Source organism: Andrographis paniculata, unplaced genomic scaffold (genome assembly GCF_009805555.1).
Source record: "Andrographis paniculata isolate CXL003 unplaced genomic scaffold, ASM980555v1 Contig32END, whole genome shotgun sequence".
Taxonomy (NCBI): domain Eukaryota; kingdom Viridiplantae; phylum Streptophyta; class Magnoliopsida; order Lamiales; family Acanthaceae; genus Andrographis; species Andrographis paniculata.
In genome coordinates, this window is record NW_026137565.1 from 4,491,313 (window position 1) to 4,518,522 (window position 27,210).

The 27,210-nt window shown below is 31.3% G+C and overlaps 5 protein-coding genes across 9 annotated transcripts; all 5 read right to left on the reverse strand.

The window, feature by feature from the left end:
- Window positions 1–1,497: 1,497 nt before the first annotated feature.
- LOC127247122 (probable transcription factor GLK1) lies at window positions 1,498–4,578 on the reverse strand. Its single transcript, XM_051268841.1, has 6 exons — window positions 3,712–4,578; window positions 3,461–3,601; window positions 3,007–3,330; window positions 2,848–2,895; window positions 2,656–2,757; window positions 1,498–1,868 (listed from the first exon to the last, which is right to left on the reverse strand). Exons 1-6 carry the CDS (start codon window positions 4,204–4,206, stop codon window positions 1,707–1,709), a joined length of 1,272 nt encoding a protein of 423 aa, XP_051124798.1. The 5' UTR covers window positions 4,207–4,578; the 3' UTR covers window positions 1,498–1,706.
- Window positions 4,579–9,682: 5,104 nt separating this feature from the next.
- Window positions 9,683–10,447, reverse strand: LOC127247797 (protein DMP7-like). Its single transcript, XM_051269822.1, has one exon. It carries the CDS (start codon window positions 10,445–10,447, stop codon window positions 9,815–9,817), a length of 633 nt encoding a protein of 210 aa, XP_051125779.1. The 3' UTR covers window positions 9,683–9,814.
- Window positions 10,384–14,295, reverse strand: LOC127247796 (uncharacterized). 4 transcript variants are annotated; one of them, XR_007837928.1, is made up of 3 exons: window positions 13,528–14,295; window positions 11,597–11,796; window positions 10,632–10,967 (listed from the first exon to the last, which is right to left on the reverse strand). XR_007837928.1 is itself a non-coding variant. In XM_051269821.1 (2 exons), exon 1 carries the CDS (start codon window positions 14,235–14,237, stop codon window positions 13,551–13,553), a length of 687 nt encoding a protein of 228 aa, XP_051125778.1. In that variant the 5' UTR covers window positions 14,238–14,295; the 3' UTR covers window positions 10,384–10,522; window positions 13,528–13,550. The 4 variants fall into 4 exon arrangements, 2 of the variants coding, with proteins under 2 accessions (XP_051125778.1, XP_051125777.1); XR_007837929.1 differs by having other exon boundaries at window positions 11,597–11,848; XM_051269821.1 differs by lacking the exons at window positions 10,632–10,967; window positions 11,597–11,796 and adding an exon at window positions 10,384–10,522.
- Window positions 14,296–14,717: 422 nt separating this feature from the next.
- LOC127248131 (prohibitin-1, mitochondrial-like) lies at window positions 14,718–19,408 on the reverse strand. 2 transcript variants are annotated; one of them, XM_051270351.1, is made up of 6 exons: window positions 19,276–19,408; window positions 18,292–18,478; window positions 17,751–17,867; window positions 16,115–16,285; window positions 15,318–15,530; window positions 14,718–15,176 (listed from the first exon to the last, which is right to left on the reverse strand). In XM_051270351.1, the coding sequence occupies exons 2-6, from the start codon at window positions 18,466–18,468 to the stop codon at window positions 14,982–14,984; spliced, it is 873 nt and encodes a 290-aa protein (XP_051126308.1). In that variant the 5' UTR covers window positions 18,469–18,478; window positions 19,276–19,408; the 3' UTR covers window positions 14,718–14,981. The 2 variants fall into 2 exon arrangements, with proteins under 2 accessions (XP_051126308.1, XP_051126307.1); XM_051270350.1 differs by having other exon boundaries at window positions 19,185–19,343.
- Window positions 19,409–21,369: 1,961 nt separating this feature from the next.
- On the reverse strand, window positions 21,370–22,364 carry LOC127247135 (fasciclin-like arabinogalactan protein 9). Its single transcript, XM_051268868.1, has one exon. The coding sequence runs from the start codon at window positions 22,303–22,305 to the stop codon at window positions 21,550–21,552; it is 756 nt and encodes a 251-aa protein (XP_051124825.1). The 5' UTR covers window positions 22,306–22,364; the 3' UTR covers window positions 21,370–21,549.
- Between the last annotated feature and the right edge of the window lie 4,846 nt (window positions 22,365–27,210).

A 27,210-nucleotide genomic window follows, 5' to 3' on the forward strand; every position in this document is an offset into this window, starting at 1 on the left:
TAAATAAATTTATTTTATTCTATTTATTGCTAATATGAAATTTATAATACTCCCTCAATCCGGCAACTATAGTCTTGGTTGTGTTGGGCACGAGATTTAATAAATATTGATATTATATTGATAGTGGGTAAAAAATATAAGTAAAAAATATTTTTGCCCTTGTGAGTGTATTAATGTAAAAAGTAGTGACAATTGTGTAATAATAATGAAAGAGTAAGGATATTTATATAGTGATATGGTTATTTATGAAAATAAGACTAATTATTTTAGGACGGACAAAAATAGTAAACAAGACTATTGTATTAGGACGGAAGGAGTATATTTTATAAATTAATTATTTTAATTTTGTAAAAGTAAAATAATAATTTAAATAATACAATAAAAAAGTATATATATTAACATGTGTGTGAGAAATGGTGGGTAAGATATCCTTTAGAAATTAGTTTTTAAAATTTAATAAACTCTTTCAAAAATTTAATTTAAACACTTTAATTAGTTCAGCTATTAAATAAGCTAAATACAGTTGAATAAGTTGATTACTAAACATCTTTTTAATTCAACCAAACAAACAAAATGTATGTTTGATAATCAACTTGCTCAATTAGCTTTTACCTTATTCTAAAATAAGTTAATTTGATTAGCTTTTTGTATTATATAATAATTTATATATATAAATAATAATATATATTTTTCTAAATAAAAATTAAATATTTTTTTTCGTTCGGCACTAAGGATCTTATTTATATTTTACGTCATTGTATTTAACATAAAAAAACATTCTTATATTTGTATACTTTTTTGCACAAATATCATTATAATAGTACTATATGACACTAATATAAATATTTTTGTCATTTTTTATTAATTTGTACTATATTTTTATATAATAATTAAATTTCAAAGATCAACATGCAAAAGATAAATAGGACTCTTAAAGTCGAACGGAGATAATATATAACTTACTTAGAAGAGAATATATTAAAATAAAATAATTATGATAAAAATATACTATATATATATATGTATGAATGTGAGATTTAATAATAAAGAAAAAAAGTAAAAAAAAATGGAGAGAGAGAGAAACAAAAAAATACTTTTTAATAACAAGAAGAAAAATAAAATGAAGACATATATTGTTACATTGAGGGAATAATTGCTAGCTAGTATGCTCTTCATCTAGCTCATGTGCTTGATCATTTTTCATTATTTCCAGTTTTAAATAAAATAAGGTAAAATACACAAATAGTAAATACTTCTGCAAAGTATATTAGTAAATAAAAAAAAAAAAGTAAAAAATAAAATAAAAATGCAGAACTCACGATATATAAGGGTTTTGTATCCAAATATAAAACCTATATATATATATTATATATGCATCATTTTATTATAAGACCAATATAAACAAATAATTATGTAACAAAATGTATATAACGAGTTTAAATCGACCGTTTAATTGCTCGTAGTTTCATACATATATAATAATCCACATGGCAAATATACTAATTCATAATGTCCATCAAGAATTATAATAAAAATGAATTCATTTACACTTCTTGATCGAATTTTTCATGTCGTCGAGTTTAATTAGTCGCCTGTTCATAATTTTGATCGTCGTCTCCAATGCCTTTTCACGAAGGAAGTTAATCTTCTCATGATCAAAACATATATATATATATATTGGATCATATCATGGATCAGTTAATTAATTAGGCCATATTTTGGATGATCGGAGGCGGCACATTGGATATCCCCTGATGCTGCAGTTCCAGCATGACGCTGTCCACCGCCGGGGGCTTCAGTCCTAGCGGCAGCGGCAGCCATGGCTTCGACAGAACATCTTCGATGGCTGCATCCACGCTCTCCTTTGACTGTTATATATATATATGTATTATATTTTAAATATTACAAAAAAAGTTGCTATTATTCAAATTTATTTATTGTCATTGTCGTTAGTAAAAAAATACTAATTTGTTTACTTTTTCTTTATTCTATAAAGTAAAGAATTCTATTTATTTATTATTTATTTATTATTATTATTTTTTTAAAATTCGTGTGATGAAATGGACAGAGAGTATATATTTTGTATTCTAAATATTGCTTATTTTCATGTATCAAAAATAAAAATAATTTGAATTTTTTTAGTATATTAACTCCAAGAACCACGTACAAACAAAGCCACTTTGAGATGGACCTTGTGAAAAATTGAGGGAAGCCTATAAAATTATAAGCAAAAAATGTCCATTTACAAAATACAAAAATAGGAGAAAATACTGAAATAAATAAATAAATAAATAAATATATATATATATATATATATAGATATATAGATATATTGGGATTAATTAGGGGCCCGCATGATATATCGGATGCCGTTGGTAAGGTCTTAATATAACTTGGATGATGTTACCCAAAAAGAAAAAGAGAATATAGATTTTTTTTTTTTTTAAGTGAAATAATAAATAGATATAATAAAAATATAAATTTAAATAAAACAATATAGTACAAACTAATTTTTAAAAATGAAGTAAACACAATGCTTTAGAATAATAAAATTAAATAAAAAATAGTAAATTTTAAATTTGATATATTTATTTATTTTTTAAAATAACAAGTGCAGACAAACAAAGGACTTGTAAATGCAAAGAAAGAACTCACCGGGTGAACATCGGCCGGAGGGCGCGGCAGTTCCTGCCGATGGCTCGCCGTCGCCGTCGCCTCCACCTTGTACACCACCGGAGGAGGTATTCCGCCGGGAACCTATAGATCGAGCAAAATTACACTCAATTTAATAAGCAACTGGGTTCAAAATATCCTTGTCTAGTATATAATTGGAGTTTTTCTCATTACCGCCGGCGGCAGGGGCGGCGGGAAGCACGGCGTCCCCGTCGTCGGAATCTACAAGAAAAACATGAATATATACATAAGCTATAGCCTATAGATCAATGGAGCTATAGCACATATACGTATAATTAATTAAGTTCATATTTAAAATTAATTAACGTATACGTGGTGGTGGTGGGGAATCCAGAAGGGGTGGTCGCCGGGCGGCGGCGGCGGCGGAGGAGGCCAAGTGTGTGGCGGAGGGGCGACGTGTTTAGGCCACGTGTGCATCAGTGATTGGTCGACGGATGGATGGCCCCACACGTGCAAGGGGGGCCTGAAATGAGGCATTGGTGGGGGTGGTGGTGTCACGGGTGGGAATCCCATTGTGGGTAAAATCCACGTGTCAAGATTTCCCTTCCCGGCGCCGCCGTACGCCTGCCGGCGGCGGCCCCAGTTCGCCGCCTCGGCTTCCCGGGCTTGCAAATGCTTCCGGTGGGACCTGTATTTCTGCGTAATTATTGCAGACACCATTTTTAGAGCAATCAAGCTCTCTACAAATATATAATTAATTAATTAATTAATTGTGGTTTAATTTAAAAAAAAAAAAAAAAGAAAATAAAAATTCAGGGAATTGTACCTGAAGATGGCTGGCAATGTGATGGCGGGTGAGGCAATCAATTCCCATGACCTCAAGAATTCTCGACGGGACTGCCTTGTCCAACCCTAGTTGCTCCACCGCCTGCACGAATCTTCGGTGAAGCTCCGGCGTCCAGTCCACCTGTAAATCAAAGCTAGGATTTCTCGTCATTCTCGTGCTGCACATATATATACATATATAATATATTTATAATTACTCAGCTTAATTAATTAATTAATTAATTCAATTACCTTGGGTTTCTTCTTCCCGGAGGGGTTTTTGGAGTTCGCCGCCGCCGCCGACGACGACGACGGAGATTTTTTTCTTTTATCTACTCGCTTAGGCGGCGACGGGTCTTTAATTCCGACGGGTTCGTCCACAGTTTCTTCTCCAGGAACCGGGCTGCAGGACGACCCGAGATCCGAACCCGAATTCGAGTTGGATGCAACATAGGGTTTTTCATCGTCTGGATTTGAGGCGGTGGTTAAATTCTCGGATATGGTGTCGGAAGCTGAGGTCGGAATTTGTGCAATTGAGGAGGCGGCATCGATGTCGATGTCGATGTCGAGCGAGAACTCGGTAAGAAGGTCGGCGTCGATGTCGAAATCGGGCAGCATTTCTTCGTCGATTCCGGCGAAGAGGTCCTCGAAATCAATGGCGTCGAGCGACAGGTCCATTCCAAATAAACCTTCCGACGCGTTTTCCGTTCCATTGTTCGGATTCCTCAATGGCGACACGGCAAGCATTCCAGAACCTACAGCTAATTCCCAATCTATATATCTATAAATATATATATATATAGATATAGATATACAAATTGTGCTGCAGAAACCGTCGATGAATTTGATTCGTTGATGAAATAAGAACTGCTGTGTAATAATAATGGGAATGGAGAAAAGAGCGTGGAGAGAGAGAGAGAGAGAGAGAGAGGGAGGAGAGAGAGTTGATGTCGGCCACAAATTGAAATTGTGTGTCCAAGTCAAGTGTGAGGGAAGGGCTCTGCGCAGCTCTGTGCAAAAGTTTGTCTTTTCGCCATTGTTTTGTTTGGATTCGAGTTTCTGTCTGTGTCTGTGTTTGTGTAAGAGAAATTAAGCAAAGCTAAGTACGTATTTGTAGGAAGTGGTTTGTGGACAACATTTTTCTAGACTTGTAAAAAATCTGTCGAGCTTTTGCATGTGATGACCTCTTTTCAAATATTATCCGATAGAGAGAGAGAGAGAGAGATTGTTCCAGCAGGATTTTTGTAGATATGAACCGTTGGGAAGACGAATATATATATATATATATAGATAGATATATTAATGGGTAGATAGAGCAAAAGTCGATGAAAAGACATTGGTACAATCTTTGAGACGGTCAACTCAACACTAGTACGATATTATCCATTTTGGATTGAGTTCGCACGAATTTATTTTTGAATATTTTCTAAAAGATCTCATATTAGTCGGATTCACTTGAGACTTACAACTTTAAACGTGGTACTCGAGGTTTCACCGCACAATGATATAATTACAGCAGTCAAAAAAGGCTCTCTGTCGGAACAAATCACATTTATCGGATTGTAGAGAATAGTTACGTGCTTATCTCATAATCAATAAATGAAAATAGAATAATATATAAAACCAAAACAAACAGATCCTACTACGGTATAGATTGTTAGTATGCATGGTATAAATTACTATCAATTTATGCATTATATTAGTATTATATATTCTTCATTTAAGTTTTTATGTAATTATTTTGTTATTTTTGTCTATCTAATTCAAATATATTTATTCATTATGCATTCTATAAAATATTACAAATAATGTCATTAAAAAATAAATGAATCTAAATATAAAATTGTCTTTTTATTTTTTCTATTGTACTATTATCTATAAACTATTATAACATTTAAATCTATGTGCAAAATAAAATAGATATATATATTTCTGTCCAAGAGAGTATATTCTAATATATATATATATAATTTGACTAGATCAACTTATATTATACATTTAATCAGCATATAATTATATATATATGTCAATATATTAATAATTGAATATATATTGTATTATGTGTAAATATATATTAATTACACACAAGATTCGCAGCCATGTATATGTTGTACTTTTAATTTATATTTTATGTACTACTTATATATATTCTGGTTAAGTCAACACGTGCTCAATTATAAATAAGCTTCATCACCATTTATTGTTATTATACATTATTATTACTATTAGCATGTGATTTGTTCGACATGTATCTTTGGCCTGTTGTTTCAACATTATTATTATTTACTTTCATAAGTAAAATAAATAACAAATTTTAAATATGATCAATCTTATAGGTAATGAGATTAAATGTAATATATTTTTTGAGAAAAAATTAATAGTAGTCTCAATTATTTACTTTTTTATTCTATTAAAAAATAATTATCAAAATTAATTTTATTTAAAAAAGAAAAAAACACTCAGCATTTCTTTGTTCTACCATTTAAATTTTAATAAAATATACTGATATGACTATAACAAAAATTGAAATACTGAGTTTGATCAAACACGGCCATATTACATAGAATATGACCCTGTTTAAAAATACATCACATCCTCCATCTCTCTTTGTCAAAACACGCTCCTATTGACTAAAAATATGCCCATTTTTATAGACGTATTCAAACACGGGTGTGTTTTTAGGAATACGCCCGTGTTTTAATATATAGAATCAAGAATTTTTTCAAATGATTATGTGCTGGTCCGTGTTCAGAAATATATTGTACTATCTCTGCTCCGTTAAAAGAGTAGTATTTATTTATTTTATGTAGATTTTTTTAATATTAGAATGTACTGAAAAGTATAAAAAAATATCCTTATTAGTATTGTGTAATATAAAAGTAAAAGATATTTGTGTAATATATTAAAAATTATAAGAATATTTATTTTGTTAGATGATACTACAATTACTATATTAGAAAATTGTATTATTGTTTTGGGATGGACAAAAATAAAAAAATAAAGTTTTTTTTTATGGGACGGATAGAGTATATTAATTTTTAGCGTAATAAATATATGTATACAGTACAATACAAAATATAAATTGCATATCAACATATTTCTATATATTACAATATTATGTGTTAGATACTAAAGATTGTTTTGCTTACTTTAAATATTAATGTTATCATTTAAATTTAATTTTGAGCCAACTTCATTATTTTTCAACATCATTTATTTTTATACTGTATCCGTTATCTAATTGTGTGTTTATTAGACCAGATACAAATTTGAAGAAAAATAGATAAAAATTATTTAAGTTTGGGTTCAATCCATAAACATGATTTTAATAATGATTGGATTATAGTTTAATTGTAAAAATAAATACAGCATTAAGTAACATCTTTTTTATTGTTTTACTGTACAATTCTTATATATACTTTTTATAAAAATATAATATTTCGATCTCATAGAATAATATATTTAATTATTATTTAAATCAAAATATAAAATAAAACACAAATCAAAGGCACCCCAAATTTGTTTATTTTTTAACTTTTCAATTTAGATGAAACATTGACGAAGAAATTTAAAGATCTCATCGAACATCGTATATTGTATTTATTGAAATAATATGATACATGTAGATTTTTCACGTGCTAATTACCCTAATTAATTAATAAACACCCAAACAATTTCTATGTCTGCATGGTTAATCTTTTCATGTTTTTTTTTTTTTTTTTTTCCAAAATAAATAAAATTGAAAGACTAGTCGACGTCTTTCTCTATGTAGTTTTCAAATATATAAAATAAAATTGAAAGGCTAGTTGTCTTTTTATATGTTTTTTCTTGTGAGAACACTATCTATAATAAGATATCTAAAAGTTATAGCAATTTTTAATGGAAAAAAAAAAAATCGAGAAAAAAGGGTAGCCATGCAATGCTCCCATTATATATTGTTGTCAAGGGATTATTCCTACAAATGCAACCAAATTTTGCCCATGTTGTTACTTAATAATGAAATAGCTTTTTATATTTTAATGTTTTATACTTTAATCTTTTTATTATTTGTTATTTAAATAAAAAAAATAATCATATTGTATTGAAATTAATTTTGTATACGTATTATCTTTATAACATTATTTGCTCAATGTAAAATGAGCAAAAAAAACGATACTCAAATATGTTTTTGTTTGTTTGTGTGCTTGGTTGGGGAGTTTGAAATTTCGATTTGGTGTTTGAGTTTGTTTTGAATAATAAAAATGTTATATTTGAATGATGATTTCGTATTATATAAATAGATATCAGTGTGAAGCTTTTTAATTGTAATACTAATTTTTAGTATACTATAAAATATACAAAATAAGAATTTAATTTGATATTTTTTAGGAAAAAAATTGTGAAATAATGAAAGTATTGGTGAAAATCACAAACAAATTTTTTTATTTTGATTTTGGAATTTAGTTTCGATTGGTTGTTTTAATTGTAAGTTTGTTTTAACCAAACAATGAAAATCTCAAGGTTCTACTCAAGATGAAATAATCATCACTACTAGTTAAAACTTATGTTATAAGAGATGTATTTGACAATCATGAGCTATGTAGATATAAAGGACCATTGTAATAAGAAGCAACAACAATGAAAGGATTATTAATACTTAGAGTGATACTTGAATAATCCCCCGACACCTCAGTCACCTGCCATACATGGTTCGCCTAGTGTGACTTTTCCGTCGGGCCTGGTTTGCAAGATATTAGGTTCGACCGGGATACCCAGTACGCACTTTCGGGTAGCGGTTGCGGGTTCTCACATCATCCAAAAAGAATAAAAAAATAAAAACAGACCCTGAGTGTACATCTGCATCAAACTTGTTGCAATATGTTGATGATGAGATATATATATATATATATATATATTAATAATTTCTTCATAACTTATAATCCTAAATTTGTTTTCAGTTTCTTACTCATTACAAAATCGTTTCCATGTACTCATTGAATTGTCTTATTGTATACTTTAGGGTGTGTTTTTTTTGGGGGATTGGATTGGATTTATACTATTTATCCAATTTTTTTTCTCCAAAAATATCAAATCAAACACCTATTTTTTATTTTTTATATTATACTAAAAATCAATTTTACATTCAAAACATCAGGTCAGCACCTATTTATATCACATCATACAACCATTCAAATTCAAAATTTTTACTATTCAAATCCCAACTCAAAATCCAAATCTCCAAACCAACACACCATAAGAAAACCATATTATTTAGGGTTTGTTTCCAAAACCCCCAGGTTTTTAGTTTCCTAAAAAAACTATATATTTTTTCTTTACATTATATTAATACCAAACCAAAACCAAAATTTTTCAAATTAAAACATACCCTAAATCAAAATTTTTGTGAAGAAATATATTGTTTTAATAAAACAATCATATTTCTTAACAAAATAATGAAATGAATATTGACCACATAATTTTGTGAAATATCTAAATATAATTGTTTTTTTTTTTTTATGTACGGAAACTCAAAAGGTTTGTTTTGTAATGTTTTTATTTAGATTTGAAATTTAAAAATAATACAAATTTGAATTGCGTATATACGATACATTTTGAATAAAATTATTACTAAATTAAATAAAAAATAAATATTTAATTTGATTGTTTCAGAAAAAAAAAAAAGAAAAGAAAAAGAGGTTTTTGATGAATAATGCAATATTATATATCCACGCTTCAATAACTAAACAAAAAGAATTTGTCAAATCAAGAAACTCAAACTAATGTATAGCCGTAGGTTTTGCCACTCAAACGTTTGGGAGGTCCCATGAATTATTAATTATTGGCTGTCGTTCCGACTGTTGGTTGCCGTCTACCGATGTCGGATTGAATACTTTAAACGGATTAAATGACTCAATTTCATTCGATTTGTTTATTATCGTGTTGGATTAGTGTTGACTGTCATGTTAATTTTTGTTGATTTTAATATAAAATGTACGATGAATTAGATTGAATTATTTAAATTTAATTCAATGTAAATTAACTTAAAACTTTAATCCTAACCCGACCAGTTTCCTCAATCTTAACCCGAAAAAAAGATTAATCCGATTCGTTTATTATCGTATTGAATTCGTATTAACCCGTATACATTATCGAATTAATAAAATGTTTGACCCAAATTCAGTTAAAATTGAGTTAAAATGATTGACCCAAATTCAATTTCTTCATATCAGATTATACTATGATATACTTTTAACAAAAAATTATATATATACATATATGTCTTTTTTGGGTGGACACACTACAAATATTCTATTCCATATATATATATATATATATATATATATATCAAATTTATTGAGGGAGGTTGGAAAAAAGATCAATGGCGTGAGAGTGGAAAGCCAATTCCGTGCCGTCTGCTCGGGAGCAAAACAAACATCACACTGCACATCGCCCCAACCACCACCGGCAGCGCCGCCAGCACCACCCTCGCCTCCTCCGACGCCGACGACCACAAACACCTCCTCACATTCTTGTCCAACACCGCCACCGCCGCAAACACCATAATCGACATTCCTGCATGGATGAAGTCCACGAACCTCACCCGGAATTTCGACTTTTCCTCCGGCGAAAGTGCGCAGGGGGAGCCGTCGATGACCTTGAGCCCCCGGAAGGTGGCCACGCCGTACCTCACCTTGCCCCTCTCGTCCCGGAAGCTATCGGTGAAGCAGAGAAGAAAGCACGAAATCCCGCAGAAGGCGAGGAATCCGACGGCCAGGATTTGCCGGAGGAAGGATCTGCATTCGCCGTTCTGGGTGACGACCGGCGAGAGTATCTGGAAAGTTAGGACAGAGCCCGTCGGGAGAAGGTTCGAGAGGTGGGCTGTTCCTTTGAAAGCCTTCCGAACGGCTTTTTGCGCTGGAGTTTTCAGCGGCGATCGGTTGTGGTCGAGTAACGGCGCACTTCGGGATTCGATCGATGATGATTCGTCGACCCTGACGACGGATCCCATAGCTGATATTTACTGTTGTGTATATATGTATGTATCCTGGCTTATCTAAAAGAATACCTTCTAGTGCTGTAGCTGCTGCACAAAAAAAAGGACATAAAAAGAGGTCTTAAATATTGGTAAATGAAATATGAATTTATATCATAGAATGAGCGTTTCATGGGTAACCATAAGTTGCCAATAAATGTTTAAAACAATTCTAAAATAGCATAAGTTTCGACTTTTCATAAATACCACAATTAAGGTTTTGTGACAGATGTTTTATTCAACAGCCAACTTCAAGAAATGATTTACCTTTAGAATACACTAATTATCTCTTATCCATATCAACACACTCATGGTACCAAAACTGACCAAATTTAGTGTAGCATTATTTCTACCTCTAGCCACTGAGTGAATATAGGATAAATATGTGTAACTTGGAGAAATCTCAAATGAGAATCGGCTCGTTTCAGATGACTGTATTGGACATGGCCCGGGCCACCGGGGATCCTTACCTGAAAGTGCAAGAGTGAAGTATAAACTAAAAAGAATGTCAAGAGCTAAACTTATTGTATGAAGATATGCGAGATTGAAATCTTAGCAAGTATGAAATATGCTTTTGCTATTCAAAATCCTCGACTTAGTAGAGACTTGCTAGCATATTATACATCAATCAGTGTAGGGGGTACGTCGAGCATTCGATGATTTGAAGATTGCATTCTAGGTTTAATATAAACAGGCGCAAAACCAAAACACTAAGCCTTGATATAAACACAGGATTCATCTGTTCACATTTCACATTTTAGCAGTTCCGAAACAGCATATGTTTGTATAAAAAACACACTCAACCAATATGCCCACATGACTATTGCAACTCTTTTTTTTTTGTTTCCACGCAATTTGACTTAAAAAATCATCATATAATAATCCAGAAATTGCAATAGCCTTTTCTATATGATTTTGTATTAGTGTAGAATACAGTCCAAACAAAAGCATTTTAAGGCAAAATAGACAGAAAACTATTAGAATTATACTATCTAAAAAACAGCGAAACAACAAAAACAAACAAAAGAATTGAGACACCAATTAGGCACCACAAATTATGCAAAGGGAAAGGCAGTCCTTTGATTACTGTCCTCCACAGATTGATTGCACCACTTTTTTCCTCACCGTTTTCCAAGTAAGCTCTTCTTGAGCTTTAACTTCTCTTGAATTGAAGAGAGCGATATGATAAAATGCCTGTCAAGAATCTCCATCCGAACTGGGATCTTGATGATATTTGCAGCTATGATTGATAAGCCTCGCAATGTTTCCATAATTTTGTAGCATCAAAATAGAGGGCTTGTTCATAACACCATTTTCATTCCAATCTGCATTGAGTAGTGTCGAATATTTGTCTAACACTGCTGTTTCCTTTTTATGCTTATGAAACGAAACCACACAAGTGCATGTATCATTAGGATCAAACACCAAAGAACTGCTGTTTAAATTGCAAAAAAAAAAAAAACTATATGTAGTCTTTTAAACTATGTGCGTGTGCTCGTGAAACCGGTGGAGAATATGCTCATGAAACTATGTTTAGTTCTTCTCCACCACTTTTACAAGCACATGCACATGATTTGAAGTCCTTTGCAATTTTGACAACAGTACAATGATTCATGCACTTGTGTAGATTGATAGATTCATAAGTATCAAAAGTTGTTTGAAATGAATAAAAACAACACTGGCAAGGACAAATATTCCAATCTGCTCGATGCAGGATGAAATGAAATTTGTGCTATAAAAGATGAAGCAACCCTCTATTGGGATGCTTGACACTATGGAAACGTTGCTCGGGGTGTGCATAAAAATGATTCGGATATTTGAATTGGATTTTTTGGATATTTTAAAATTTTATTTCCATTTAAATTCATATTGTCCAATTTCCCAACTTGAAATTAATTCAAATTCGGTTTTCATCGAATTGATTGAAATTCAAGTTAAACGCAATTAAATTGAATTCAATAAACTTTTTTTTTATTACCGAATATTATCGTACAATTTTATAAATTATTAATTTATTTAAAATATTGTAGTAATATAATTAAACATAACTAAAAAATACTGACTATAAATATATGTATTTATAATAGTATACCTAAATAAAATATTCCATCTGTCAGCCAACACTATGTCACTATTCATTTTTTAGTTATATGCTAAACTTATGCATAATTCATTTGTAGTACTATTTTACTTTTTACCTACCTACCAATTTTAACATTAAAATATCATTATTTGTTAGTCTGCATATCTCAACCAAACCTACATAATTTTACCGACTAAGGAAGTATTATATTGATATAGAACCAATAATATATAATTCAAGTATATATAATATTTAATAATAATTAATTATTTATTTGAATTCGAAATTGTAAAATTCCGACTTCATAAAAATTACCATATTACCGAATTTGATTTTTCAATTTAAATTTGAAATCAGCCGGTAATTCGGAAATCAATTATTTTGCAGGACCCTAAACGTTGCAAGGTTTATCAGTCAAAGTTGCAAAGTTGGAAATATCACAAAGGTCCGGATTCGGATGGAGAGTCGTGATAGACATTTTTATCATATAGCTTCTTCACAATGGAAGTTAAAAGCTCAAGAAGAGCTTACTTGGCAAATTGTCTATGAAAAAAAGTAGTGCGCTCAATGAGGATGTGGAACATCAAATCCAAAAACAACCTCAAGGACTTATGAAGGATGAAGCTTTGTGCCAGGGAAGGCAACTCATGATGAAGATACAAATCTAATTATGCTAAGGGAAGATTGGTTCTTCCTTCCCAGTAGTTCTCTATTCTTCATGCTTTGTTTTTTCTTTTTTTTTTTTTCTTAGCTTCGGTATTGCATTAGCATACCCACAATCTATAGCAAAATGATATCCAAAAAACAACTAAACAGAAGCATTATGCACTCATGTGATCTAATTCTTGTATATCTTCCTAATATATTCTTTGAACCAAACAATTCAACACATAGCAGTAACTAATCAGAACACCTTTTCAATTCACTAAGGTAACAATAATGAACAATCTTTATATACAGAGAAGTGTCTCACCAGAATTGTGAATTCCTGACCCCTCAAGAATCCTGCAGCTGATCCCGCTTCTTCCTCATAACATAGATATCCGTTTCCTCGTAGGCGTACTCAGGATGCAAATGTTCATGGGGAATCTTCTCCACCTCGAATACGCCCCCACACATTTCCCAGAACAATTTATGGGCCTCGGGGGACCTCAGCTGGTAGCCCAGCAATACGACGCCGTCATCCGCCACCAATCTCTGCATCGTCCTAATCAAAGGAGCCACTGTCTCCTCCAGATAAACCACATCCGCCGCGAACACGAAATTGAAAGGCGGTTTCAGCGATTTCTCCTGCTCCTCGTTCCCCCAGTACAACTTCGCAACTTTTAGGGTTTTCTTCAGCGCTGGTTTGTTGCGCTTCAAATTGTGCTTCAACGCCGGCATCACAGGCGTGATGTCAGTCAGAACGACATCCTGAAGGCCTAGCAGATAAAGTCCCATGGCGGCGACTCCGCATCCGGTGCCGAGTTCGACCCCGCGCTTGTTGGTGAAGTTTAAGAGGTCGGCGTAAGGATTGTTCGCCGCAGTGCATTTTAGCGGCTGCCAGCGCTCCACGAACTTGACCAGAACTAAGGAGCAGGGCCAGACGGAGGTTCCGACGTGCATCGAGCCATTGTCCTGATGGATCGAGAGGAGCGTGTCGTGAACAGAGAGCTCAACCACCGGGGAATCCGTGAACTTCATTCTAATCTCATACCTGCACAGAATAATGGGCGTTCGGCGAAACCCTCAATTTTTACATTTCATTTTGGACCGGGCCGAATAGACTTCTAAAAAAGGCCAGCTAGACCGTAATTTGAAACCCTCCTATTGGCCGAATAGACTTCTAAAAAAGGCCAGCTAGACCGTAATTTGAAACCCTCCTATTGCTCCAACACGATTACCTCGGCGCATGATAATAAACAAGTCGTATTAGAATTAAAACTCTCAATTAAGTCCCATACAACAATTCGATTATAATGCATTAATATTTATTAATATATTTATTATATCATATAAAATAATTATAATTTAATAATTTGCTCATGATAATAAACGAGTGAGATTATAATTGAATAATTTAATTTAAAAATTAAAATTTTTCTTTTTTTCTTGAATTGATTGACTTTCAACGAATAAATTCAACAAAAGCAACAAATCAAGCTTCAATGAAATACCACTACAGATCACCAAGTTTCACTGCCATTTATTTATAAGATTCATGTAAATACTACTGGGCAAATATGAAAGCAATTTTCCCTCAAAACGCAGAAGAACATCTCCTCTATAGAACCTCAGGGTGAATCAAATTACCAAACAAACAGATACTCCAATTCTTCCAGTCGCTGTAATGTCCAAATGATACCTACCGTAACTTGAAAACACAGCTGACCATAATTTTTGGAAAAAACCAAAAACTATAAGACACAGTGCGATGTCGACGAGCAGTTACTTCTTAGCAGCGGGCTCCTTGTTCAGGTCGTGAAGGTTCAGCAGCAGTTCATCGGAGTTCAAGTACACCTTGTTATTCGAACTAGCAACGGTGTGAGAAATCTCCCGGGATGCTTCGATCCTGCGAAGGGTGATAAAGGCCGGGTTGTTGGCGATCGCTTGGCCGATCAGCTGAGCACTCTTGGCCTCTCCCTGAGGTTTAAAGTGAAAGTTTCGTGATGAGTTGAGTGATTATGATAGTTTAGATATCATCAAAAGAAATTATATGCAAAAATGCTAAAACATGATTAATAGAGACAAATAAGATGATGATGATGGTATAAGATGACTTACCTGTGCTCGAATGATGGCACTTCGTTTATCTTGTTCGGCCTTTTCAACTACAAATTTGGCTCTTTCAGCTTCTTGTGCAGCGACCTGTTTAGCTTCAATGGCAGCAGTGAATTCCTTTCCGAAGGTCAGGGTAGTGATGGATACGTCATCCAGCGCAATGTTGAAGTTGGCCGCTCTCTTTGTCAACACTTGACGAATTTCCCTACTGACATTCTGTTAACACAAAAAAGTTCATAAATCAAGCTAAGGCTGCACAAGTCATCATCGAGAAAAACTGTATTAGAAAAATTCAATTCAAACTTCATTTTCATTATTATTAAAACTCAGACACCATGCAACTAGAATAAGTGTTTAAATTAATTCTAGATGATCGGCATTCCATGACTTCTACACAGCTCCTACCTATATAAAACCATATTTTTGAGTATTTTGGTGATTTCTTCTCCATCGTCAACTAGGATTATTCCTTAAATACATCGTAATTTGGCTAACAAGTCGGTCTCACTTTAGCTATTTGTTAGTTTATAAGTAAGAGTCATCAATCAACAAGCATTATCGCCATAATTATTCATGTATTTCAATAAATGTGACGTAGAATAAAACGCCTGCAAAAGGAATTCATTAATCATTATCCTATTCATATTCCTTACAAATCAGCAAAAACTCAAAACATAAATAAAAAAAAAAAAAAAAACATTCATATGAGCAACATGGACAAAACTTCCAATAAATGGATGGTAATATAATGGCTGTTAAAAATCATGCTAGTAATGTAGCTATATAGTATAGCTCCTTACCTCTCTCTGGGTGATAAGTTGGCTAGCATTGTACTGTGCAACCACAGCTTTAAGAGTCTCATGAATAATTGATGGCAGAACTCTCTCATTGTAGTTTTCACCAAGAGTCCTATAAATAGTGGGCAACTGATCAGGCACCGGACGAGTGAGAACTCGAAGACCTATTTTAACCTGTAATAACCACATAATGAACTTAGTCAATGACAAGCCAGTCAGCATAATCAAACTTCTACTGCTGTCTTCAGAGTTGGTGTTCAAGAATGCCTCATTTAAGCATTATGAGACTTTTCATCCGGTTACAACAAATTAAAGCATAATTAAATTTCATTTCCGTATATATATACAGTATCTACAGAACAGATAGGCTACCAGCCATTTGAGCACCTATCCACAAGAAGAACCCCATTTCTCCTCGGCTGAGGAAAAAAGAATGAGGAACAAAAAAACAGCAAAATGTCCATATACCTGAATCTTCTCAAAATAAAAATATTAACTACCATACAAACCAATAAAGCAGAACCACAGATATTTTATATCACACCATGCCCCACAAAAACACCTAAAACATTTCACATATCGACAGCCCTAAGCAGAAGCTTCTGGTTCCACAGCCTGGCATCAACTTTGATTCCAAATTGAACTTGGAATTAACATATATATATATATATACATATATTATTGTATTTTTGAATAAAAGTCCCAACAAATTAATTAAGTCAATTTAAAAAATTAGGATAAATATTTTTTGAATTATAGTATAAATTATTATTATGCATTAACATTTTAGAATTTAATTAACTTTTATTAGAACAAAAAGGTTTAACATCATTTTTATTTCTATATGAACTCAAACTTTGTAGTTATATATTTGCACCTTATTATTTAATTTAGTACATACTCCCTGTGTTCACTATAAAGGTATCTGTTTTGCATTTGCGGTCATCCACTCACAAAGTATTTATTTCTCTTTAAGTAAATATGGACCCCACTACACATTATAAATATTTTCAAACTTATTTACCTTAATACCATTATATTAATTTACACATCAAGGCCAAAATAACTTTTATATGTATAAGTAATACCGACTACCATACACTATTCACTAAACGCTGCGCCCAAAAGAAAACAAGTACCTTTGGGATGGATGGAGGTAGTATAACATATTTTTTAACTCAAAATTGAAACAAACAATTTTAAAATTTTGAAATCTATGTTCTAATTTTGAGTATGATTTTGGAAATTCCAATTTGAGTGCCATAATTCCAACCTTTTAAAAATGAAATCAGTCAGTAGATAAAAATTCCGAAGTTGCAAACCCATATATATTTCTATGTTACTCCATATGCATATAAAATGAGAGCTGGCTGCTCACAAGCTAAATATCTCATGTATCATTTTGTCAACTACATCACCATGTTAGCTATAATACATGAGAAAATACACTAAACTACTATCATGTTAGGAGGATAAAATTCACTGCTTATAAAAGAATTTAATCAAAATATGCTTGTCCTTAAAAGGAAGAAGGACAGATGCAAAAGAGAATCATCTAGATGCTTATATAAACAGGTTAGAGATGCAGCATTATGGGGGTGGGTTGATTGTGTAAGTAGCAAATGAAACAGGAGTTTACCATTTGGAGATCACGACTTCCTGAAGTGCTCTCTACTAGATGAGGTCGAGCTCGGACATCATAAATGACTGGTCTTTCGAACCATGGGATCATTATGTGTGTACCTTCAGGATACACCTGCATGTAAGAATATGTAAAAATCCCATTATTTCTATTATAGACACAATTCGAGATCCTCCACATTTATTTAATTACATATTGTATTTACAAGTTGGAACCAACTTGCTGAGAGCAAAGTAGGTTGATTTCACAGTTTCATAATTTATATAATTTACATGCAAATTATTAGATTCAACACAGCAGCAATACCATATCATGACAAAGGATAGCTTGAAGACAAACACCAAACCATAATCATTCATTCGTAAAGACATAATGTGGAACAGTACAGTGGAAGTTTTTTCTTCAGGCATAAAAACAGTAAAATATCAGCAGGCAATCACCTAGAAACACATTACTAGTGCTTAAAGCTAATAGAGAAATACAACAAATCTGAAAAAGTTTGCAACTGTCAGGATACAGATATCAAGACAAGACCAACCTTCTCTTTAACCCCAACAATACGATTGAACACAATGGCACGGTGCCCACCCTCAACATTGTATAGACTGTTAGCAATTCCATAAACACCAAGCCCAGCAACAACTCCCAACTTGATTAAGGCTGAGGCTGCTCCACCACCGGGCATCTTGGGAACATTGACATTGTTCAAGTTCATTTTCTATATTCTGCATACAAACCATATCAGAATAATTCCATCAAACATCCCATCTAAAGAGTTAAGGTCATCAAACAACAAGAACTATATACAACAACCAAGTCATTAGATACATTGACTAATTACATACGGAATGTTCTCAACAAAGGCCAGAAACAGTAACAGATTATCACAAATGAGGATTTAGCTCAAGAGTCCATGAGGAAAAAGAAATCATGAATAAGCTGGGAGAGGGGACAATACGATTTTAGCATTGCAAATGTAAGAAGCCAAAGGTCATAAACTACAGGTAGTTAACATTATAGAAGATACCAGAAAATAAAATCGCAGAAGAAACAATCGATGACTGAAAGGGCCATAGGCAGCAATAATTACAGATTATGAAACCAATACAATCTCAGAAAATGATGTTACGGGTCTTGGATTGGAGCTATCAACAGAGACAATCAATCCAGCTACGAACACATTATATATCCAATAACTAAAAACTAAAGCAGTCAGGGTAAATAAAAACTAAGGCAATACCCAACAACTCAAGCCCAAACTTCTGCTAATACCATAGAGCCAAAAACCGTACGCCATAATTCAAGTCACAACTATTACGCCAAAACCCCTTCCCCGTCACTAAAAAATGTAATAAATTCAAATACAGCTCCTCTTCACCAGAGATTTGATACACAAAACATGATGTATACAAGCTCAAAACACCTCAATACCCTGTTCTAGAAGCAGGCCGCTTCAATGATAAGAAATGCAGATTAAACTGATGCGGATATGGAACAGGCGGAGAGAATTCGATCTGCAAACCTTGTCTCGCGAGCAGCAATCAAGGAAACGGTGAGGAGAGAGTGATTCACAGGAAATTCATGCCAACTTGAGCGAGGGGTTAGCACTAGGGTTTTTGGTTTTATTTTTATTTTTATATTTTCACATATTTTCCTTTTTTTTTTTTTTTTTTCCAGTTTCTAATTGTTGATTAGCATTATAATAAACTTTGGGCCAGAAGCCCATTAATAAATGCGGTCATGTCAGGCTTTAAAGGCCCAAATAGTATACATTTGAAATCAAATTTGAGTGTATTTGATTGTAAAATTTTAGTTTTAGTTTTATTATTTCATTCACATGTTTGTTTCTAGCTACCTTTGGATTTTTAAATTAATAAATAATAATATTTTATTAATTATTAAAAATTGATAAGATAATTTTGATATATATATATTTTTTTTAAGTATAATAGTATATTTGTAATTTAACGTGAAATTTAAAAAGACATTATGGTATTAATATATATAATTACTATAATAAAAATAAATATTTTTTAGTGAGAGTGACGAAATATAACAATGCATTATGAATGTCCTCGCCGTCATTTTTCTAGTTGTTCCCTTATATGTGTGGTTTTTCCATCGATAATGTGAGATTTTCTTTTTAACATAAATCGATTTAGCAAACTTGACGTTTGTAGTTAATTTTGCGGTAGGCAGGAGTTGCAAACTGTTGATCGTGTTGTTTGCTTGGACAGCGGTGAGAGTCCTGTTGTTTATATATGAGTAGATTTAGAAATTGAGTTTTATTGGTACTTTGTTTTGATTTGATGTATATATATATATATTATGTGTATTGCTTTTCTTCTTGTGTATGTTTGAAGTTTCGTTGATTTTTTAACAAATATTTTCACTACATAATTCTGAATCAAATATTGGGATCCAACAATTCAGGCAATGTAATATATAAGAAAAATATATTTCGAAAAATCATCACATGTGTTACTATATAATATTTGTTTATATTCACAATATTATATTGAATAATTATTTCACAATGTTGCAAAATATAGAAACATAAAAAATACGCCGATCATTCTTTTTTTGTTTCACTCTAATGCGTCGTGTGTATATATATATATATATGTGTAGCAAACTTTTTTTTAGGGGTGGTTGGTATTAACATTTAAAGGTGTGTTCGTTTCAAGAATTTACCCAAAATTCTACTATTTATTCAAAAAACATTTTTTCAAAAATATCAAATCAAACACTCATTTTTCATTTTTTGTATTATACTTAAAAATTAATTTTACATTCAGAACATTACATCAACACCTATTTATATCACATTATACAACTATTACAATTCCCGATTCAAAATCCAATGTCTCAAACAAACACACCCTAAGTGACTCAAACAAACACACCCTAAGTGAATTGAATTACATTTGTATCATCAGTAAAATCGAATTGAATTATATATATATATATATATATAAAATTGTATTGAAGTAATACTTATAATCAATTGTTAATGTGGCAGTGAAATTAAAAAGTTCCAAAAGTCATCTGTTGGGGCTGACCCTTTGCTTCTTTTGGAAGTTCTACATGGACCATCTATATATCTATGAATAAAAATAAATATATATATATATATATATCTAACTTTTCAAATAAACAATACGTTGAAAATTTGTTAATTTCATAAATAGACTTATTAGGTCACTATCTGCATTATCATTTATAAAATGTAATAGGACCATCAAGTATTCTACTATAACATATATATTTAAATAAAATGTAACCATGTCCTTAATCTCTAAACTATATATACATCGCATGCATTTACGTATATAGTCAAAATATGGAAATGGTAATAATACACAATTTATTGATAAGTTAGTTAAATATAAATCTCAAGGAATCCAATGATCAATATAATCAAATTGAAAAGACACATTCAATAATTTAATTTGTTAATTATTCAGACAGAAACCCTAATCTTACGTTCAACTTGACAACATTATTAAAAAAATAAAAATTATAATTATACAGTGGTTGCATGTGAATTTCATGAAAATGGATCTAAAACTAATAAAAAAATAATTAAATTCTGCAATGCCAAAACCAATCAGAAATCAGAGATCCAACATTAACAATGAATTAAATCAAATTCTTGGAAAATCAAAAATAATTTAACCACAAATCTCAAACACAGATCATCAACAATCAATAAAATTACACATTTTGAAAAAATAAAAATAAAAATAAAAATAAAAAACAAATAATTATAGCTCAGCCAGATTTATAATTTTCCTCAAAACAAAAATCCCAACCCCAACAAACCGACCGCTGACGTCAGCCCTAACCCCAAATCGATCCTTCCGGCGCCATTTCCGGCGGGATTCTCAGTAGACGGGGCGGCGGCTGCGGAGGAACCGGAACCGGAGCCGGAGCCGCCTTTTTTGGCGGCAGGCGGCGCCGGCGGCGAAGCCGTCGGGGCGTCGGCGTCGTAGAATTCCCGCGGCAGGAGCACCTTGTCGAGGCGGTAGACGGCGAGCGGCGCGTCTTTCCGGACGGCGTTGCCTTCGTAGACGGGGACGTCGACGACGCCGGTGGAGATGTTGAGCTGATTGGCTTCGGCGGCGATGTAGAGGCCGAAGACCTTGTTGTCCTGGCCGCTGGCCTGAGTCCGGACGGGGTTGGGAGCGCTGCGGAAGTCTTCGAAGGAGTAGAATTTGGGGCAAATGTGGTACTGCACCAACTGCACCTGCTGCTGGCTGCTCAGGTTGTTCAACGCGCCGCCGGGGAGGTTGTTGAAGGCGTTGTCCGTCGGGGCGAACACCGTCATTCCGTCGCGGGAGTTGTTGACCTGATTGTCGATCTGCGAATCCGCCTGAGTGCGCCGGAGGAGTCCGATGAAGAAGCTGAATTGGCCGGCCTTGTCGAGGATTCCGGTGATGTTGATCGGGCCGGAAGGGGCCGGAGCCGGGGCGGCGGATTGGGCGTTTGTGGACGGGAGGATGGTGGAGAGAGAGAGGAGGAGAGCGAAAATTGCCGGCGCCGCCGTCATGGTGGTGGTGGGGGGAGGGGATGGGGTTTTTTTTGTTTTATTATACTTTTTTTGGGGTTTGGGATGGGGATGATGGTATTAATGGGGATAAGGTGGGTTGGGGTTTGTGGGGGTGAGCTGGATTTTGATTAATATTTTAAATTGAAATTATAATGGAGATTATTTTTTATTTATTTATTTTTGTTATCTTGTGTGTTTGGAGATTAATTAGTAGTTAATTAAGATATTATTATTGTTAGTTGGTGTTGAAATTTATGTGATTATATATATATATATGTATTGTTTTATTTTGTTAATTAGTTGTGTCGTACCACAACTGATTAATGAAATACTTGATAGTCAGACTGATTACAATATGTTGATTGAAGCTAATCAACAACGAATTAATCAGCTAAGACATAATGAGTTTGTTCATTTAATTTTTTTTAGGAGTAATTTTCTAAATATATAGTTAACAAAAATTAATAAAATTATATATAGTTATTTACTAGTAAAAAGTCAATCATATAGTATAAAATATTATTTTTTATATTATCAATATAATTTCTTATATATACCATAAAAAAAACGCACACACACTCTGCCCGTCAAATTTAAGGACGTTTCCTTTATAAATTACAAATGAAACAAACCCAAAAATGATATATTTGATATATATAATTATCGAAATATGTGTCATGTATATAATTAATATGCATTGTGAATTGCGTATTATATATTGTGTTGTATTAACATGGAATATTCATTTAGATTAATGGTAATATGTGATATATGTATGAATTATTGTCACGTATTGTTATATTATGCATTGTATTATATAAACATAAATTATAGTAAATTGTTTGTTTGTATTGTACTAACAGATGATATGCGTTGATTACGATGGTGTCTGGTGTAAATTATTATCATATATGTTGTCAATTTTTCATATTACATTAATATAAAATACTATATGTTATGTATTTATTTGTTATGTGATATAATATGTGCTATATGTTACAGTACCCTAACCTTCAATAATATATTAGTAAAAAAATGATAATTGTAAATAGAGCGTTTAAATATCATGTAAAGTTTACAACGATATGAACGAATTCCACCTTGAACTAATAATAATAATAATAATAATAATAATGGACCGACGCTAAATAAATAATTGTATGAAAATTAAGAACGCGTATTAATAATAATAAAAAAGACAGTTTAACTAAAGTTTGAAACTGAAACCGACCCATTCATTTTAATTTATATTTATCATTAAATAAGAAATAATAAGAGGGTTTAAATAAAAAAAAATTAAAAGGAACGAAGCATGGGGTATTAGGTACGATCAGAGGTTTATCCAGTGCGTACTTTCGAATAGCGACTGAAGATTGAGACCGCTAGCTAGCTAGCTGTAATATAACCGATCCAAATACTAATAAATGGCAGTATATTAGTTGATAGTGTAAAGTCAATTTACAAAGGTATCCGAACCGCAAGGCAGGCAGATGGAATATAAATTAAAATTAAAATTAATGAATATATCTATATTAAAAATTAATGGGATGTGCTTTTTGCACTTGCACTTGCACTTGACTGGCAACCCATAATTTATTAAATCCAACTTGCAAGTTGCTGCAGTACCTACTACGGAAGAAAAATGCACCATTATTCATGCATTGTATGGAAAATAATATATACATATTTATAAATATATTATATTTATGTACAAATTATTTTATAATATATATATATATAGAGGTGGAACCAACAATTAGCACGTTGACAAGCTGGCAATGGGCCTACCACGTGTTACTTTGTGGTTTTATTAGATGTATATTGTATTGTATTATATACTTTGTTATTTGTTACTTTGTTCTTTTAATATATTTTTATTATACATTATTTTAAAAAAATTAATACATTATATATACTCATTATTTTTATATTTTCTACATAATTATTTATAATTGACATAAAAATATTTTTTTTCCAATAATCTTACAAAATAAATACACATATTTTGAAATGGTTGAAAAAGTGAAGAGTGAGTGGTTGTCGTTACCGGACATCCAATATTGCATCCAATTTAATTGAGTCCAATCAAATAGTTCAGATAATAACATTCCATCTTTTTTTTTTTTTTTTTTGACCTAATTAGAATAAGAATTGAATGAAATAGAACATGTATGTTGGTAATAAATTGTGGATGATTGATTTGGGTGCACATATCTATTAGAATGTATTTATGATATGTGGTATTCATTATTTTTAGAAAATTTATTTTGGCGTCGAAGGCATCGTGTCAAATTAGTGTGAATTTTAGTATTTTAACATTATTAATTTGGTGCTACAGTTATAATTGACATTAAAAATTGTGCAAATATGCTCAAATTAATACTAACTTGATATAGTGCTCACCGTTGGGATGATATCATGTTAATTTTGTGAGAGGATATAAAAATTGTGATTAATTTTACCGTAATTAATTTGAAATGAAAGATCAAATTCAATAGTTTAAATTTGTTTGCCACAAGAATACTCATTTCTCTGTATATTATTACATTTTTAAAATTTAAATTTAAATTTTGAGATCAAGTTTGAACAGATTAATTTTTTTTCCCCTTTTAATATTATGCTATGAAGTATATAATTTGTAAAGAAAAGACAATTTTCTTTGTCATGGCAATTATAATATCATCATAGTTTCTTATTTCAAAATTTTCATAAGCTTAATATTTTATTCTACCAATTTTGCTTTCATTAGGTTTGTACAATCTAATTCTTTTGTTTAATTCACATGTTTAGTTAGTATATTTTTTTATAAAATTATACATGCGTTATATTTACAATTATTATTGTTGATAAATCTACATCAATCTCTATCTCATGTCCGTGTAGTTAGTCTAATTTATTTTTATTTTACAATACTTTATGTCTTAGTTTAGTATCTTTTATGTCATTTATGATACTGATCATAGATTTGATCGACTCATTGGTTCCATTAGTTTACCATTAATTTGGATTTTAACATTATTTTACTATTTCAAGAATTTTTTATTTTTTATTTTTTTAAACAAGTAGCCTTCATCAATTTACTATGGTTGATTACCATTATTTATTTATTATCAATTGTTAACAATTGTTGAAAGATAGTAGAAATACATAAATTTGAAAGGCCAACTTCTCTTTCAATTGAAAATGTACATTTATAATACCAATGCTTGTGACTATTTAATTTTTTATGTTGAAAATATTCTTATTTATTCATTATTATAAAATATTATATTAAGATAAATTAAAGTATAATTATCCTTACAAACTAGTCGTGTGAGCGAGTAAGATCTTGGTCATTCTTGTAAATTTTCTCAACTTTTAACCAATAAAATTAAAATTTGTACATCAATATATATTTATTATACAACAACTTGTTCAACACAAAGAATACATTTTACAATACCGGTAAAAAAATATAATTCACTAATCAGAAGAGTTTTAAAATTATCATAGGGTTGATATCTTTTAAATTCCACGGTAATTTTCAATTCATCACAATGCCCACACAAATAATATCAATAATACTTATAATGATAATAATGATAATAATCAATAATACCAAAATATGACAATATTAGTGGCTGATTAAATAATAAGGTAAATCTTCTTTTCTATGATGTAAAATTACAATATATTTTCTTATGTATTTGGATTCTCTCCAATCTTATTTTAATAGATAATAGTAGTTATACATATTCTCTTATATACTTTTATAACTTAATTGATTTTATAAGCATGAGAACAATCTCTTAAAAATGCATATAACTCAAGAATAATAAATAATATGCATTGATTAAGAATGCATACTCATTGAAATAATATCTTATAAATGATTTTATATGTCACATAAACCATTTAAACATATTCCTTCACATAATATATAGAATACTTCCTCATTGAATTAGCATCATATAACATATTTTATTTATTAAATAAACCATCTAAACATACTCCTTAACAAAAATATATTGAATTTCACAATAATCAATAAATACATTACTAATAGCTTAATTTTTGTTATCACTTTGATTTAAATAAATTAACTATCATTTTGAAAAGTTGATATTTTTAGCTACTTCAATATCTTTAATAGTTTTTTTTTTTTTTTAATGGTGATACCATCATAACTTTATTTAAATTTATTAGTAATAAAATCATAATAATTGGTTGTCAAATTCTATCTAATTTTAGCATTCAAGTTTTAGGGTGTGTTTTCTTTATTTTTTTTTCTTTTACATGTTCATTCAAAAATATTGATATATTATACACAAATATTATTTTTATATTACCTACATATTTTTTCATACTTCATATAAAAAAATTACTCATTCAAATTATCCCATAAAATAAATACAATATTAATATTTCATATTTTGAAATATTAAGCTAACATTTATATCCAAATGTCCATAAATGATAATAGAAGACGTATTTGTCTTACTGGAATTTCTATCGGATTGTTTATACACAATGAATATATATATATATATATTAAATAATATGAGTAATTGTATATAAAGTCTTGTCTTATAATGATTGAGGTGAATTTACTTTTAAAAATACTTCCTCCGTCTCATATATTTTGGGTTTATTGCAGTAGATAGAGAATTTAGATAATGTATAATTAGTAAATAATTAATAAATATATTAGTAAAAATAATTATAGATTAACACAAATATAAGTAAATATTTTAATTAAAATTAAAAAAATTATAAAATTTAAAATTAAGTAATAACAATTAAAAAAAATACAATTTCGAGATTGCCTTCTTCGATGGAACAATGTCCTGTTCACTTCATCACACCAGTGTTGCTCTAGTTCTCCTTATGCCGCGCAACGCTTCTCTGCTACCGCCCACAACCGAC

Bases quoted from the DNA above. Each gene is read 5' to 3' on its own strand.
- LOC127248131 (XM_051270351.1), bottom strand. From the start codon at position 18,468: ATGAACTTGAACAATGTCAATGTTCCCAAGATGCCCGGTGGTGGAGCA. The intron at 17,868-18,291 runs GTTGGTCTTGTC...TCTTACATGCAG, and splicing joins TTGTTGGGGTTAAAGAGAAG to GTGTATCCTGAAGGTACACA. The intron at 15,531-16,114 runs GTAAGGAGCTAT...TTGTGTTAACAG, and splicing joins AACTTATCACCCAGAGAGAG to AATGTCAGTAGGGAAATTCG.
- LOC127247797 (XM_051269822.1), bottom strand. From the start codon at position 10,447: ATGGGATCCGTCGTCAGGGTCGACGAATCATCATCGATCGAATCCCGA.
- LOC127247122 (XM_051268841.1), bottom strand. From the start codon at position 4,206: ATGCTTGCCGTGTCGCCATTGAGGAATCCGAACAATGGAACGGAAAAC. The intron at 3,602-3,711 runs GTAATTGAATTA...TTTGATTTACAG, and splicing joins CCGGGAAGAAGAAACCCAAG to GTGGACTGGACGCCGGAGCT. The intron at 2,896-3,006 runs GTATACGTTAAT...TTTTTCTTGTAG, and splicing joins GGATTCCCCACCACCACCAC to ATTCCGACGACGGGGACGCC.
- LOC127247135 (XM_051268868.1), bottom strand. From the start codon at position 22,305: ATGACGGCGGCGCCGGCAATTTTCGCTCTCCTCCTCTCTCTCTCCACC.
- LOC127247796 (XM_051269821.1), bottom strand. From the start codon at position 14,237: ATGAAGTTCACGGATTCCCCGGTGGTTGAGCTCTCTGTTCACGACACG.